Genomic DNA, 14,652 nt, shown 5'->3' on the forward strand with positions numbered 1-14,652 from the left:
GGTGAATGCGTGACTACCTCTGATTTTCTTTAGGGTTGTATCGATGTGCAAGTATTTCCAGGAAAGTGTGAGATGCCTGTCGGAGGACTATTTCAGTACGCTACGAAGACACAACTACGTCACCCCGACCTCTTACCTAGAGCTGATTCTGACCTTTAAGACTTTACTGAACAGCAAAAGACAAGAGGTTGATATGATGAGAAACCGCTACCTTGTTGGGCTTCAGAAACTTGATTTTGCATCTTCACAAGTAAGTTGATTCTTAAATTGGGAAGTAGCATGACCTAGTGGAAAGAGCACAGACCTGAAAGTCAGAGGATCTGGGTTCTAATCCCAATTCTGTCACTTGTCTGCTGTTACCATGGGTAAATCACTTAACTTTTCTGGGCCTAAGTTTCCTCAGCTGTAAAATGGGGATTAAATTCTAGAGAGATGCAGCGTGGCTCAATGGAAAGAGCACGGTCTTGGGAGTCAGAGGAGTCAGAGGTCATGGGTTCAAATCCTGGCTCTGCCAATTCATTCAATCATATTTACTGAGCGCTTACTGTGTGCAGAGCACTGTACTAAGCGCTTGGGAAGTACAAGTTGGCAACATATAGAGATGGTTCCTACCCAATAACGGGCTCCCAGTCTAGAAGGGGAAGACAGACAACAATATAAAACATGTAGACAGGTGTCAAAATCGTCAGAACAAATAGAATTATAGCTATAATGCACATCATTAACAAAATGAATAGAATAGTAAATATGTGCAAGTAAAATAAATAGAGTAATAAATCTGTACAAACATATATAAAGGTGCTGTGGGGAAGGGAAGGAGGTAGGGCGGGGGGATGGGGAAGAGGAGAGGAAAAAGGGGGCTCAGTCTGGGAAGGCCTCCTGGAGGAGGTGAGCTCCCAGTAGGGCTTTGAAGGTAGGAAGAGAGCTAGCTTGGTGGATGTGTGGAGGGAGGGCATTCCAGGCCAGGGGAAGGACGTGGGCCGGGGGTCGACGGCGGGACAGGTGAGAACGAGCTACAGTGAGGAGGTTAGTGGCAGAGGAGCGGAGGGTGCGGGCTGGGCTGTAGAAGGAAAGAAGGGAGGTGAGGTAGGAGGGGGCGAGGTGATGGACAGCCTTGAAGCCGGTTGTCATCTGTGTGACTTTGGGCAAGTCACATAACTTCTCCTTGCTTCAGTTATCTCATCTGTAAAATGGGGATGAAGACTGTGAGCCCCACGTGGGACAATCTGATCACCTTGTATCCTCCCCAGCACTTAGAACAGTGCTTTGCACATAGTAAGCGCTTAACAAATGCCATCATTATTATTATTATTAGTATTATACTCCCTCCTACTTAGATTGTGAGCCCCATGTGGAACCTCATCAACTTGTAACTTTTCCAGCACTTAATACAGTGCTTGGCATATGGTAAGTGCTAAACAAATGCTACAGTTGTGATTGTCATCTCCCCTCAAAAAGTGTATCCCCGAGGGTGGCATCCTTGGTACCATCCAAAACAGTGTTGAAATCACTTCAACATACGTTTCACTGCCAGCGTTACTGTTTCAGGCAAAGCAAGAATTGAGAAAAGGGGTATACTGATTGCAGACTTGTTCTCCTCCTCCCTCTTTCGTGTCTATGTAAGGTGGTAGTAATGCAAAAAGAACTAACTGCCCTTCAGCCTGAACTGATTCAAACTTCTGAAGAGACAGAAAAGATGATGGTGAAAATAGAAGAAGAGACCGCTGAAGCAGATGCTAAAAAGGCCCTGGTATCGGCGGATGAGCAAGAGGCCAACGAGGCCGCAGCTGTCTCTCAAGGAATCAAGGTACAGGCTCCATGATGTCATCGAGAGGGCTACAACCTCTTCCATGTGGGATGGGAGGTGGAAGAGCTTGTACCTCAGGCATGGGTAGTGGGGAAAAATAAATCACAGTACCCAGCGCTTAGAACAGTGCTTTGTACATAGTAAGCCCTTAACAAATACCATCATTATTATTATTAACTCCTGTAGAATCTGGCAGTGGCTTATCTCCAACCCACAAAAGGCAGGTCAGGCTGTATGGAAGGCCTTACAGGTTTGGGGAGGGCCAGCCCCAGAACTGCAATATGTGTAGTACATTTGTGCAGGCGTGACTGACCCATGTTCCTTTAGACTATAAGGCCAGTAATAATAATAATAATAATAATGATGGTATTTGTTAAGCCCTTACTATGTGCAAAGCACTGTTCTAAGCGCTGGGGGGGCTACAAGGTGATCAGGTTGTCCCATGGGGGGCTCACAGTTTTAATCCCCATTTTACAGATGAGGTAACTGAGGCCCAGAGATGTTAAGTGACTTGCCCAGAGTCACACAGCTGACAGTTGGCGGAGCCGGGATTTGAACCTATGACCTCTGACTCCAAAGCCCATGCTCTTTCCACTGAGCCACACTGCTTCTCTAATAATAATAATAATAATGATAGTAATAATAATAATAATGGCATTTGTTAAGCACTTACTATGTACAAAGCACTGTTCTAAGCACTGGGGAGGATACAAGGTGATCAGGTTGTCCCTCGTGAGGCTCACAGTCTTAATCCCCATTTTACAGGTGAGGTAACTGAGGCTCAGAGAAGTTACGTGACTTGCCCAAGGTCACACAGCAGACGTGACGGAGCTGGGATTAGAACCCATGACCTCTGACCTCCAAGCCCGTGCTCTTTCCACTGAGCCACGCTGCTTCTGCCCCAGTAAGGATTGTGAACCCATCCTTTGGGCCCTGTTGAGTGTTGGCCTGGACTGGGTCTTTCAGGCCTGAACTTGGTTCAGAGGGGATCTGGTCCGACCCAAGCTAAACCAGGCTAGTTCAGGCCAGGCCCGGTCAACCCAAGCAAAGTTCTAAAACCCCAATTATTCTTAAATGGATTATCAATCAATCAATCAATCAATTGTATTTATTGAGCACTTACTGTGTGCAGAGCACTGTACTAAGCACTTGGAAAGTACAAGTTGGCAACATATAGAGACAGTCCCTACCCAACAGTGGGCTCACAGTCTAAAAGATTATCCACTCTGAGCACCACTGGCAGTGAGAAGCAGTGTGGCCTAGTGGATAGAGCATGAGCCTGAGAGTCAGAAGGACCTGGCTTCTAATCCTGCCTCTGCCACATGTCTGCTGTGTGACCTTGGGCAAGTCATTTCACTTCTCTGTGCTTCAGTTTCATTCATTCATTCAATTGTATTTATTGAGTGCTTACCGTGTGCAGAGCACTGTATTAAGCACTTGGGAAGTACAAGTTGGCAACATATAGAGATGGTCCCTACCCAACAACGGGCTCACTTCAGTTTCCTCAATTGTAAAGTGGGGATTAAGACTGTGAGCCCCATATGGGAAAGAGACTGTGTCCAACCTGATTTGCTTATATCCACTGCAGCACTTAGTTCAGTGCCTGGCACACAGTAAGCTTTTAACAAATACCACAATTATTATTAATTACTAGTGGAATTTTAAGCTTTGAGTAGCCAAAAGCTGGCCTGTGCCCTCACCTCCTCTTCCACTGCAGCACCTGCAGCTGGTCCCAGTGTGTCATTCCGGCACCCGTGACCCGGAGCTGCTTTGCTCCATCACCCAGATGGGCTTTCATCCTACATGGAGCTTCCTCTTTTCCAGCCTTAGTGCTGAGACGTGCACAAGGAGCTCCTCCCATGTAAGATGATCAGAAGCAGCTGGGTGCACATCAGCCCTGAGGATGGTGGCAACCATGCTCAGAGGCTGAACTTCAGGGTGTGTAAGTTCTTATCCTGACTGTGGCCAGCCTGCCATCCCACCCTAAGTAACTCATCATCAATCGTATTTATTGAGCACTTACTGTGTGCAGAGCACTGTACTAAGCGCTTGGGAAGTACAAATTGGCAACATATAGAGACAGTACGTACCCAACAGTGGGCTCACAGTCTAAAACTCCTTTACTGTCCCTGGGCCTTGGTTTAAAACCAGGGGAATCACCCTCAGCCAGCCACTTGCCTGATGCAGTGCTAGATAAGTGCTGACCTCTTGCCATCCAGGTGTATCCTAGGGAGGAGGAAGGGTAAATAAGAGGCTTGCACTGACAGGGGAAGTGCAGCAAGCTGGGATTTAGCTCTCTGGGTCTGCCAGAAAGGGGCTATTTCTGTTTCAATCAGTCACTCAGTCAATGATATTTATTCCTTACTGTGTGCAGAGCACTGTACTAAGTTCTTGGGAGAGTATAGTATAACAGAGTTGGCCAACATGTTCCCTGACCACAACAAGCTTACAGTCTAGAAGGGCAGAGTTCATCGTTATTGCCTTGTGCAGAATCCTGAGAGGGAAATCGAAGGGACAAATGGGGACAAAAGGGACATAAACTGGTAGCAAGGGCCCCAGCCTAGGAAAGAAGAGACCCACATTTCATTGCCATACTCCGCCTTGGGTCCCTGGAAAGGCACCTTATCTTTCTTAGCCTTTAATTCTTCTTGCACAACCATCAGGATAATGGTCTCTGCTCCTTTTCTCTCTTCCATTAATGAAGTCCAGCAGCTTATATTGTACTTAGAGCTTTAGGATACTCTGAAAATAAAAGCATTCACATAAATTGAATGATAATTTTAATGCAAATTAAGCATATCATTTCATGGGAAATGGCTTTGTCACCATTAGTGATCTGCTTAATTGGTTTGACCTCCTTGTCTCTTCTAGGAATCCTCTTAGAGGGAATGTTTAAAACTGCTTAACACTAATAATATAATGAAGGCACTTATTAAGCACTTACGTTCCAAGCAATGTACTTAGTGCTGTGGAATAGATAGAAGATAAGATAATCAGATCAGAGAGCTTCCCTCTCAAGGAAGGGACTCAGAGTCTATGAGGGAGGGAGAACAGGTATTTTATTCTTATTTTTCAGATGAGGAAACTGAGGCACAGAGAAGTTAAGTTTATTACCCGAAGTCACACAGCAGATGAGTGGCAGGACCAGGGCCCAGATCTCCTGATTTCTAGTACCTGCTCTTTCCACTAAGCCGAGCTACATCCCTAAGTAACAGCTCACCTAGGCTTTTTAAAATGGGCAGGGATATTGTCCTATAAGTGCAATACTGCCCAGAGGCTAGCAGCCTCCAAATCAATCAATAGTATTTATCTAGTGCTTACTATGTACAAAGCACTGTACTAAGCGCTCGGGAGAGTACATTACAACAGAATTAGCAGACCTGTTCCCTGCCTATACCAAGCATACAGTCTAAGGTTGTAAGAGAATGATAAATTGAGCCAACCCTTGGATTCTCCCTGTCCTGCAGTACAGTGGCAACATGGGCAATACACTGAAAATCCAAAATGCTTATTTTGTGTCAGGGCCACTCACAAGGCGTGACCTTGAGCAAATACCCCCACCTCAAAGAAGAAGGATAGTCAGGAGAGCAATGGCTTTAAAAACTACATCCTAAATGGTGAAATTTCCAACTTGTAGCAACTGTATAGATTGTATACCTTTGACCGCCTTTCTCCTCCTCCCTCAGCATTGCTACTGAAGGTGCATACACACACACACACACATATACATATATGTATACATATATATACATATATATGTACACATATACATATATGTATACATATATATATATACACACACATATGTGTATACATATACATATACATATACATATATATATACCTCCAAAAGGTATGCAGCCCTAGGGAGGGGGGAGAAGGAAACCAGAGCCAGAATAATTGATACATTGGTTAATCACCCTCAGAATAATTGAGATGTCACTGTAACCCTTGGTAATTACAAGAAAAAGAAATATAGACACTGCTCAAATGAAGGCAAGGTCTCCGGGTGATTTAGATGAATGTTGAGCGGAGAGGAATCAGCACTGGCATTAGAGTTCTGTTGGGTCTTTCTGTGCGTCAGTGCTGGTTCAATAACAGTGCCTGTGTATCTGTAGGATGAATGCGAAGGAGACCTTGCCGAGGCTATGCCTGCCCTAGAGGCTGCCCTGGCGGCGCTTGACACCCTGAATCCCTCGGACATCACGCTTGTCAAGTCGATGCAGAATCCCCCGGGCCCCGTCAAGCTCATCATGGAGAGTATCTGTGTCATGAAAGGAATGAAGCCGGAGAGGAAACCGGACCCGAGTGGCAGCGGTAAAACACTCCCTAGGGAGAAACATCTGGAGAGTTGGGAACCCTAAGATTCACTTGCAGCCATTCTGATAAGCACTGGATTATTTGGATGCTAAGGATCTAGAAGACACAGGTAGTGGGGAGCTAGAAGAAATCAGGAGGCAGAGAGTCTTCTCCTTTTTAGTACTTAGTTATTCATCATCGTCATCATCATCATCAATCGTATTTATTGAGCGCTTACTATGTGCAGAGCACTGTACTAAGTGCCTGGGAAGTACAAATTGGCAACATATAGAGACAGTCCCTACCCAACAGTGGGCTCGCAGTCTAAAAGGGGGAGACAGAGAACAAAACCAAACATACTAACAAAATAAAATAAATAGAATAGATATGTACAAGTAAAATAAATAAATAGAGTAATAAATATGTACAAACATATATACATATATACAGGTGCTGTGGGGAAGGGAAGGAGGATTGGAAGTGTCTGCTACTAGATGCTTGTGAACCTCATTAGCAGTAGATAAAGGAGCAGGAAGAGTAGAAATTAACAACAACAATAATGGCATTTGTTAAATGCTTACTATGTGCCAGGAACTTTTCTTAGCCCTGGGGTAGATACAAGATAATCAGGTCGGACATAGGGCTCACAGTCTTAATCCCCATTTTACAGATGAGGGAACTGAGGCACAGAGAAGTTAAGTGTCTTGCCCAAGGTCCCACGCCAGACAGAGCTGGGATTAGAACCCAGGTCCTTCTGGCTCCAAGGCCCCTGCTCTATCCACTAGACCAAACTACTTCCTCTTAAGACACAAGGAAATTGGGGCACCCTTGGTAGGGTGACAAGCAGGTCACCTGGAGCCTACAGATTGTTTTCGAACTTCTCCACGAGACTGGTGGCTCAGTGAGCCAAACAGCCCAGTCGGTGGGACTCCAGGGAAGTCTGTCCAGAAGGTGGAGGGGAAGGAAGGTGCTCCTCAGCTTGTGGACACCAACAGTAACCCAGAGACAGCAAGGACAGTTGGATGGAAGGTGACTCTGTGGAACAAGGCATCTCCTAACGTCTGCCGACCCTTTAGCAGTTCCTTTAGGGAACTTCGGGCTTTCTTGCTTTTGAGGAAACAAGTGCGTTTGGGCCTTGTGGGGTTTTAACCACATGGAGCTGAAGTATTATTACCATTTCTACAGTCTACCATTGCGGAGTCCCAGCATTCCCAGGACCCTCCAGAGGCTGCTGAAATACTGCTGTGCTTCTGCTAGGGCCCCCTGCCCTCTGAGCCACAGGGGTTCATTCTCACAATATTCTCCCCAGTCTCTCTGTGCATGGGCTTAATAAGAAATGGCTTTTCATACTTTTTGAAAACCCAGATGGCATTTAAAGTATGGCATTAAGACTGATTTCTTTGTCCCTCCCTCCACCTCCTCCCAAACTTCAAAGACAGGCCAGAGACTTCAGTGAAGAAGGTAACACCTTTAACCTTTGAAGTCATTGAAATCTGTGTCATCCTAAAGACAGTAAAGCCCTATAATGTCTCTAGAAATCCTGGCTAACTCACAGATCAAGGGGAATCCACTTCCCCGTGATACCAAATTGTCCTTCCATTAGCTCCTGCTCAAAGTCCCTTCCAGACCACTCCCAAGCCCGAAGCTGGGAGGAGGGAATGTGCTGGAACTCAAAAATTGGATTTTGGGGGAGATGAGGAGCTGGGGGGAGGGAGAGAAGAGGAAAAGAAAGGGGGAATAGGGAGAGAAGCTGTGTAGAATTGTCTTTCATTTTTATAGCCCAAGCAAGAGTTGAAGAAACTGCCCAGTGGCACACTTAATACTCAAAATGGCCATTTAATAAATTGAAACATCCACCTCTTTAGTACATTGATTTTTTTACCCATCACACCTTCTCTGAAATAATAACAATAATAAAAATAATAGTCAATCATATTTATTGAGCACTTACTGTGTGTGGAACACTGTACTAAGTGCTTGGGAGAGTACAATATAACAGACATAATAATAATTATAGTATTTGTTAAGCACTTACTATGTGCCAAGCACTGTACTAAATGCTGAGGTAGATACACAAGATGATCAAGTCCCACATGGGGCTCAAAGTCCTTGTAAAAGTGAGAACAAGAATTGAATCCCCATTTTGCAGATGAGGGAACTGAGGCACAGAGGAATACAGTGATTTGCCTAAGATCACACAGCAGTCAAGTGGGGGAGCCGGGATCAGCATCCGGATGCTCTGACTCCCAGCCCTGTGCTCTTTCTACTAGGCTACACCGCTTCAGTAAATCTACACTCGTGCTCCAACACAATGAAGTAGGAAGAATGGTCACTAGCCCTCCAGTAGACTGGAATGGAGTGCAATTGATATTTTTAAAGGGGAACAAATAATCATTTAACCCCTCCTGGCAAACGTGTTTCCAAGATATTCCTCACAACATGTACAGTGGTATTTTGTATCTGGGTACTTGAGACAAGGTGAAGTGAGTCTCTTGAAATGTAGAGCAGTTAATAGGACTAGAATCATTTGTATCCACTGAATAAGCCCAGGAAAAAAATTGTAAACCTTTGTCTGCCAAACTGTTAAAAGCATTTAGCCTGAATTGCAATGCTGCTAATCTATCCAAAGTGGCTGACTCACCAAGTAATAATCCTGAAAGATATTAAGCCTCATCTGTCTTCACATAGCTGAAGTCTTCCTGAAACAAGGTGGAGGAAAATGAAATGACAGTCTATGTAATGCCCAACAGAGTGGCTGAATAGCTTGTCGATCCTACCAGGGTGTGAAAAGCATTGGTTCAATTGACTAAACCAAAGCAGATCAGGCATGGCAGTAAGATGATCACGTGACCCATGACACATGAAGCAGCGTGGCTCAGTGGAAAGAGCAGGGGCTTTGGAGTCAGAGGTCATGGGTTCAAATCCCAGCTCCGCCAATTGTCAGCTGTGTGACTTTGGGCAAGTCACTTCACTTCTCTGTGCCTCAGTTACCTCATCTGTAAAAATGGGGGTTAAGACTGTGAGCCCCCCGTGGGACAACCTGATCACCTTGTAACCTCCCCAGTGCTTAGAACAGTGCTTTGCACATAGTAAGCGCTTAGTAAATGCTATCATCATCATCATTATCATCATGACCCCTCTAGGCTGTGTAAGCTTGTTGTGGGTAGGGGACGTATCTACCAACTCTGTTGTACCGTACTCTCCCAAGCGTTTAACACAGTGCTCTGCCCACAGTAAGCACCTGATAAATACCCCCTATTGAGGGATCGATGACCCAATACCTCTCATTCTTGTGCCGAACAGGTAAGATGATAGAGGATTATTGGGGAACATCCAGGAAGATCCTCGGGGATCTGAAGTTCCTGGACAGCTTGAAGACATACGACAAAGACAATATTCCTGTAGCAGTGATGAAGAGGATCCGGGAGAGGTTCATCGACCATCCGGACTTCCAGCCGGCGGTCATCAAAAATGTTTCGTCAGCCTGCGAGGGGCTGTGCAAGTGGGTGAGGGCCATGGAGGTGTACGACCGAGTGGCCAAAGTGGTGGCCCCCAAGCGGGAGCGGCTGAGGGAGGCGGAGGGGAAGCTCGAGGTGCAGATGCAGAAGCTGAACCTGAAGCGGGCGGAGCTGAAGCTGGTGGTGGATCGCCTCCAGGCGCTCAATGACGAGTTCGAAGACATGAACCGGAGGAAGAAGGAATTAGAGGACAACATCGAGCTCTGCTCCCAGAAGTTGATCCGGGCCGAGAAGCTCATCAGCGGCCTGGGAGGGGAGAAGGACAGGTGGACGGAAGCCGCCCGGCTCCTGGGAATCCGCTACGTCAACCTGACGGGGGATGTGTTGCTGTCCTCGGGCACCGTGGCTTACTTGGGAGCCTTTACGGTGGACTACCGTCACCGGTGCCAAAGCGAGTGGCTGGAACTCTGCAAGAAGAAGGCAATCCCAGGGTCGGACGACTTCAGCCTAAGTAACACTCTGGGGGATCCGGTCAAGATCCGGGCCTGGCAGATCGCCGGCCTGCCGATTGACTCTTTTTCCAGCGACAACGGTATCATCGTCTCCAATTCCCGGAGGTGGGCTTTAATGATCGACCCCCAGGGGCAGGCCAACAAGTGGGTGAAAAACATGGAGAAAGCCAACAAGCTGTCCGTCATCAAGCAGACCGACACCAATTACGTGAGGACACTGGAGCACGCGCTGCAGTTCGGCACGCCAGTCCTCCTGGAGAACATCGGTGAGGAGCTGGACGCCTTCATCGAGCCCATCTTACTCAAGCAGACCTTTAAGCAGCAAGGAGTAGAGTACATGAGGCTGGGAGAAAACATTATCGAGTACTCGCGCGACTTCAAACTCTACATCACGACCCGTCTGAGGAATCCTCATTACCTCCCCGAGGTAGCTGTGAAAGTCTGCCTTCTCAACTTCATGATCACACCCCTGGGTCTCCAAGACCAGCTGCTCGGCATCGTGGCCGCTAAGGAAAAGCCTGATTTGGAAGAGAAGAAGAACCAGTTGATTATCGAGAGCGCCGCCAACAAGAAGCAGCTGAAAGAAATCGAAGACAAGATCCTGGAGGTCCTGTCCAAATCGCAAGGCAACATTCTAGAAGACGAGACCGCCATCAAGGTCTTGTCTTCCTCCAAAGTGCTCTCCGAAGAGATCTCGGAGAAGCAAAAAATTGCCTCCATGACCGAGATGCAGATAGATGCCACGCGAATGGGCTACAAGCCGGTGGCCATTCATTCCTCCACCATCTTCTTTTGCATTTCTGATCTGGCCAACATTGAGCCAATGTACCAGTATTCCCTGATGTGGTTCATCAACCTGTATGTGCTCTCCCTGGCCCACAGTCGGAAGAGCGAGGACCTGCAGGAGCGGATCGAGTCTATCATTGACCACTTTACGGTGAGCATCTATAATAACGTCTGCCGCTCCCTCTTTGAGAAAGACAAGCTGCTCTTCTCCCTCCTCCTGACCGTGGGGATCATGAAAGGGAAGGGGGAGATTGATGACGAGATGTGGAGGTTCCTGCTGACTGGAGGGGTGGCTCTGGAAAACCCCCACCCCAACCCAGCCCCCGAGTGGCTGTCTGACAAATCCTGGGCCGAGATTGTGCGGGCCTCCGGCCTGCCCAACCTGCGGGGGCTGAGGGAACATGTCGAAAGCAACGTTGCTCTCTGGAAAAAGATCTACGACTCGGCCCGGCCCCACGAGATGATGTTCCCCGACCTGTGGAAGGGTCTGCAGGGGCTAGATCGGCTGACTGTTCTCAGGTGTTTGCGCCCAGACAAGATCGTTCCAGCCACCCAGGACTTCATTGTGGACAACATGGGAAGGACTTACATTGAACCACCCACGTTTGACCTGCAGGGATCCTACGGCGACTCGACCTGCTGCGCGCCGCTGATCTTCATTTTATCTCCAGGCGCCGACCCCATGGCAGGTGAGGGAATAAAAATGAAGTCGAATCTCAGTTATCAAATAATATTATTATTGTGGTATTTAAGGACCATACTAAGCTCTGGGATGGATAGAAGATGATCAGGTCGGACAAAGTCCTTGTCCCCCGTGAGGATCCTAGTCTAAGGGGGAGGGAGAACAGGTGTTGAATCCCCATTTTACAGTTGAGGATCAGGCTCAGAGGAGTGAAGTGACTTGCCCAAATCATATAGCAGGCAAATGGTAGAGCTGGGATTAGAATCCTCTGATTCCCCAGGCCTAGCCGTGGACAGAGTGGATGATCTGCAAATGGATCATCCACTCTTTTGGTTACTAAACTCTCACCGACTGCATGTCTGCCTCCTCTCACTCATGCAACATTCTCGCCCTGCCATAGTGCCCGCTTAGTACAGTGCCAGGCACATAGTAAGCACTTTGCAAATACCACTATTATTATTTTTATTATATCTCTCTCTCACTCTCTCCGTACTCCATTGAGCCAGGACTGCATCTCTCATAACCTTGACAGGTCCCAGGACTCCTTGCTCCACTATTTACTGGACCCATCGCATCTCCTCTGTTTTATATTATCTAGTTTTTTATGGCATTTGTTAAGCACTTACTATGTGCCAGGCACTGTACTAAGCTCTGGGGTAGATACAAGCTAATCAGGTTGGACACCATCCTTTTCCCACATGGGGCTCACTATCTTAATCCCAATTTTACAGAAGAGGTAACCGAGGCACAGAAAAGTGTGGTGACTTGCCCAAAGTCACACAGCAGACAAGTGGCGGAGCTGGGATTAGAATCCAGATCCTTCTGACTCTCCGGCTCATGCTGTATACCCTAGGCCATGCTGCTGTACTGAATTATTCACCTCCAACTGAGCGCTGGTTTCCCATGACTGAGCACTGGTTCCTTTCTTGATTTTAGAGTCCAAGATGGCTGGGCTCTTAACAAGTAAGAGCAACTGAACTAGTGCCCCCGAGGCAGCAGTTGTCAGTCAGGCAGGTTAGCAAGCCAGTCTAGTTTGCTTATCCAAGGGTGCAATCTCCCAGAAAAAAGCCACAACAACAAAAAAGCAGTCAGTGGGGTTTCAACCCAAATGCATTTCAGTCTTTTCTTTCTAATATGTGTCAAAAGGTACTAGCCGCATATTACCCTTTTATCCTAGTGGAAGGGAGTTTAAAAAATGTTGTGCATCTTTTCCCCAGATAGCTGTTTCTGCTGGCTGTGAAGCCTTGGTCATTGTCTTGACTAAAGTCCCTTATGTCCTTGTCACCAGGGTTGTTAAAGTTTGCGGAAGATCTGGACATGGGAGGTACCAAAATTCAGACCATCTCCCTTGGCCAGGGCCAAGGTCCCATTGCTGCCCAAATGATCAGCACTGCTATTGTCAAAGGAACGTGGGTCGTCTTGCAGAACTGCCACCTGGCCACCAGCTGGATGCCAACTTTGGAGAAGATTTGTGAGGAAGTGATCATCTCTGAACAAACCAACGAGGACTTCAGGTTCATAGGCTCCTCCCCTCCCCGCATACCCTTATTATGGTATTTGTTAAGTGCCAGGTACTGTACTAAGTGCTGGGGTAGAAACAAGCTAATCAGGTTGGATGTAGTCCATGTCCCACATGGGGCTCGCAGTCTTAATCCCCATTTTACAGAAGAGGTAATTTAGACCTAAATTACACAGTGGCTTGCCCGAGGTCACATAGCAGACAAGTGGTGGAACTGGGATTAGAACCCAGGTCCTTCAAACTCCCAGGCCTGTGCTCTTTCCACTAGGTCACGGTGTTTCTTGTGTTTCATCTCCCTATTATCAATCACCCTTCCCCCATCCCCACTCCCAAATCTGAGGCAAAGAATCCTCATTCTGCCAACTCACTGATGAATTCTCATCTATTGGAATAAACTGCAAAGCAGCGAGAAACTTCACTGTTTAGTCAGAAAGCCCACCACCAAAGCAACCTCTTTTCTTAATCAGCTTTTGATTCCATTGCACCCATATTTGTCAAACTTGCAGTCCATCAATCAATCAGTCATATTTATTGAGCATTTACTGTGTGCGGAGCTCTGTACTAAGTGCTTGGGAGAGTACAGTATATTAGAGTTGATAGGCACTTTCCCTGTTCACAACAAGTACAGTCTAGAGTGGGAGGCAAACATTAATATAAAAAAATAAATTACAGATGGGTACATAAGTGCCGAGGGGCTGAGGGAGGGGTGAATAAAGGGTGCAAATCCAAGTGCAAGGGTGATGCAGAAGGGAATGGGAGAAAAGGAATTGTAAGTAGCAAATCTCTCAGAAAAGGTTCACAGTAAGAAGAATGGATGTATTATTTTACTGTTTATGTTCGTCTTGGGTATGGGATTGGGCTTCTAGCCATCTTTGGGAGTCTGGTAAATTTTCGTACTTGTTTGCAAGGCTAGTGTTGGAAGTAGCAGAGAAATAACAGTCATTAATTCTCCAAGTATTCAAAACCAGGAGCTGTGTTGCAGGCCTGGCTGGGCTCAAGGTAATTGGCTATTATCAGGAGCACAGGGTCTTCTAGCGAGTCTGATCTTTCTGACAGTCGGCCCTCTTCATCACATCTCTCTCTTTTCAGGTTATGGCTGACGAGTTACCCGTCAGAAAAGTTTCCAGTCAGCATCCTCCAAAATGGAATCAAAATGACCAATGAACCGCCTAAAGGGGTTCGGGCAAATCTTCTCCGCTCCTATCTCAATGACCCCATCTCGGACCCTGTTTTCTTCAGGAGTTGTGGAAAGCCAAAGATGTGGCAGAAGTTGTTGTTTGGCCTTTGCTTCTTCCATGCTATTGTTCAAGAAAGGAGAAACTTTGGACCCCTGGGTGAGAGTTGAACATGGGGGACGGGATGGCGGGCGGTGGGTGGGGGGGCGGATTTGTAATTTAGAGGATCGACATCCTGAATTTGGAGTTCTGCCCAGGAGTGAGGCGGCATCTCTGACAAATGGTGGGCTTGTGATCGCGAGATACCTTCACAGGGGACAGGTTCCCCTATGTTGGCCTTAGTTATTGAAGGAATCAATTAATCAATGGCATTTATTGATCACTTACTGTGTGCAGAGAATTGCACTAAGCATG

The 14,652-nt window shown here is 46.9% G+C and overlaps 1 protein-coding gene across 1 annotated transcript in view; it reads left to right on the forward strand.

Annotated features, from left to right (window-relative positions):
• The window catches only part of DNAH3 (dynein axonemal heavy chain 3), a 123,838-nt gene that overhangs the window by 95,343 nt on the left and 13,843 nt on the right, over positions 1–14,652 (forward strand). The window contains exons 49-54 of the mRNA XM_038762475.1: positions 34–250; positions 1,625–1,807; positions 5,926–6,124; positions 9,410–11,551; positions 12,833–13,058; positions 14,153–14,397. Coding sequence (XP_038618403.1) covers positions 34–250; positions 1,625–1,807; positions 5,926–6,124; positions 9,410–11,551; positions 12,833–13,058; positions 14,153–14,397 — 3,212 coding nt within the window. The remainder of the gene's footprint in view (positions 1–33; positions 251–1,624; positions 1,808–5,925; positions 6,125–9,409; positions 11,552–12,832; positions 13,059–14,152; positions 14,398–14,652) is intronic.

The sequence above is a fragment of the Tachyglossus aculeatus genome, chromosome 21, assembly GCF_015852505.1.
Source record: "Tachyglossus aculeatus isolate mTacAcu1 chromosome 21, mTacAcu1.pri, whole genome shotgun sequence".
Classification (NCBI taxonomy): Eukaryota; Metazoa; Chordata; class Mammalia; order Monotremata; family Tachyglossidae; genus Tachyglossus; species Tachyglossus aculeatus.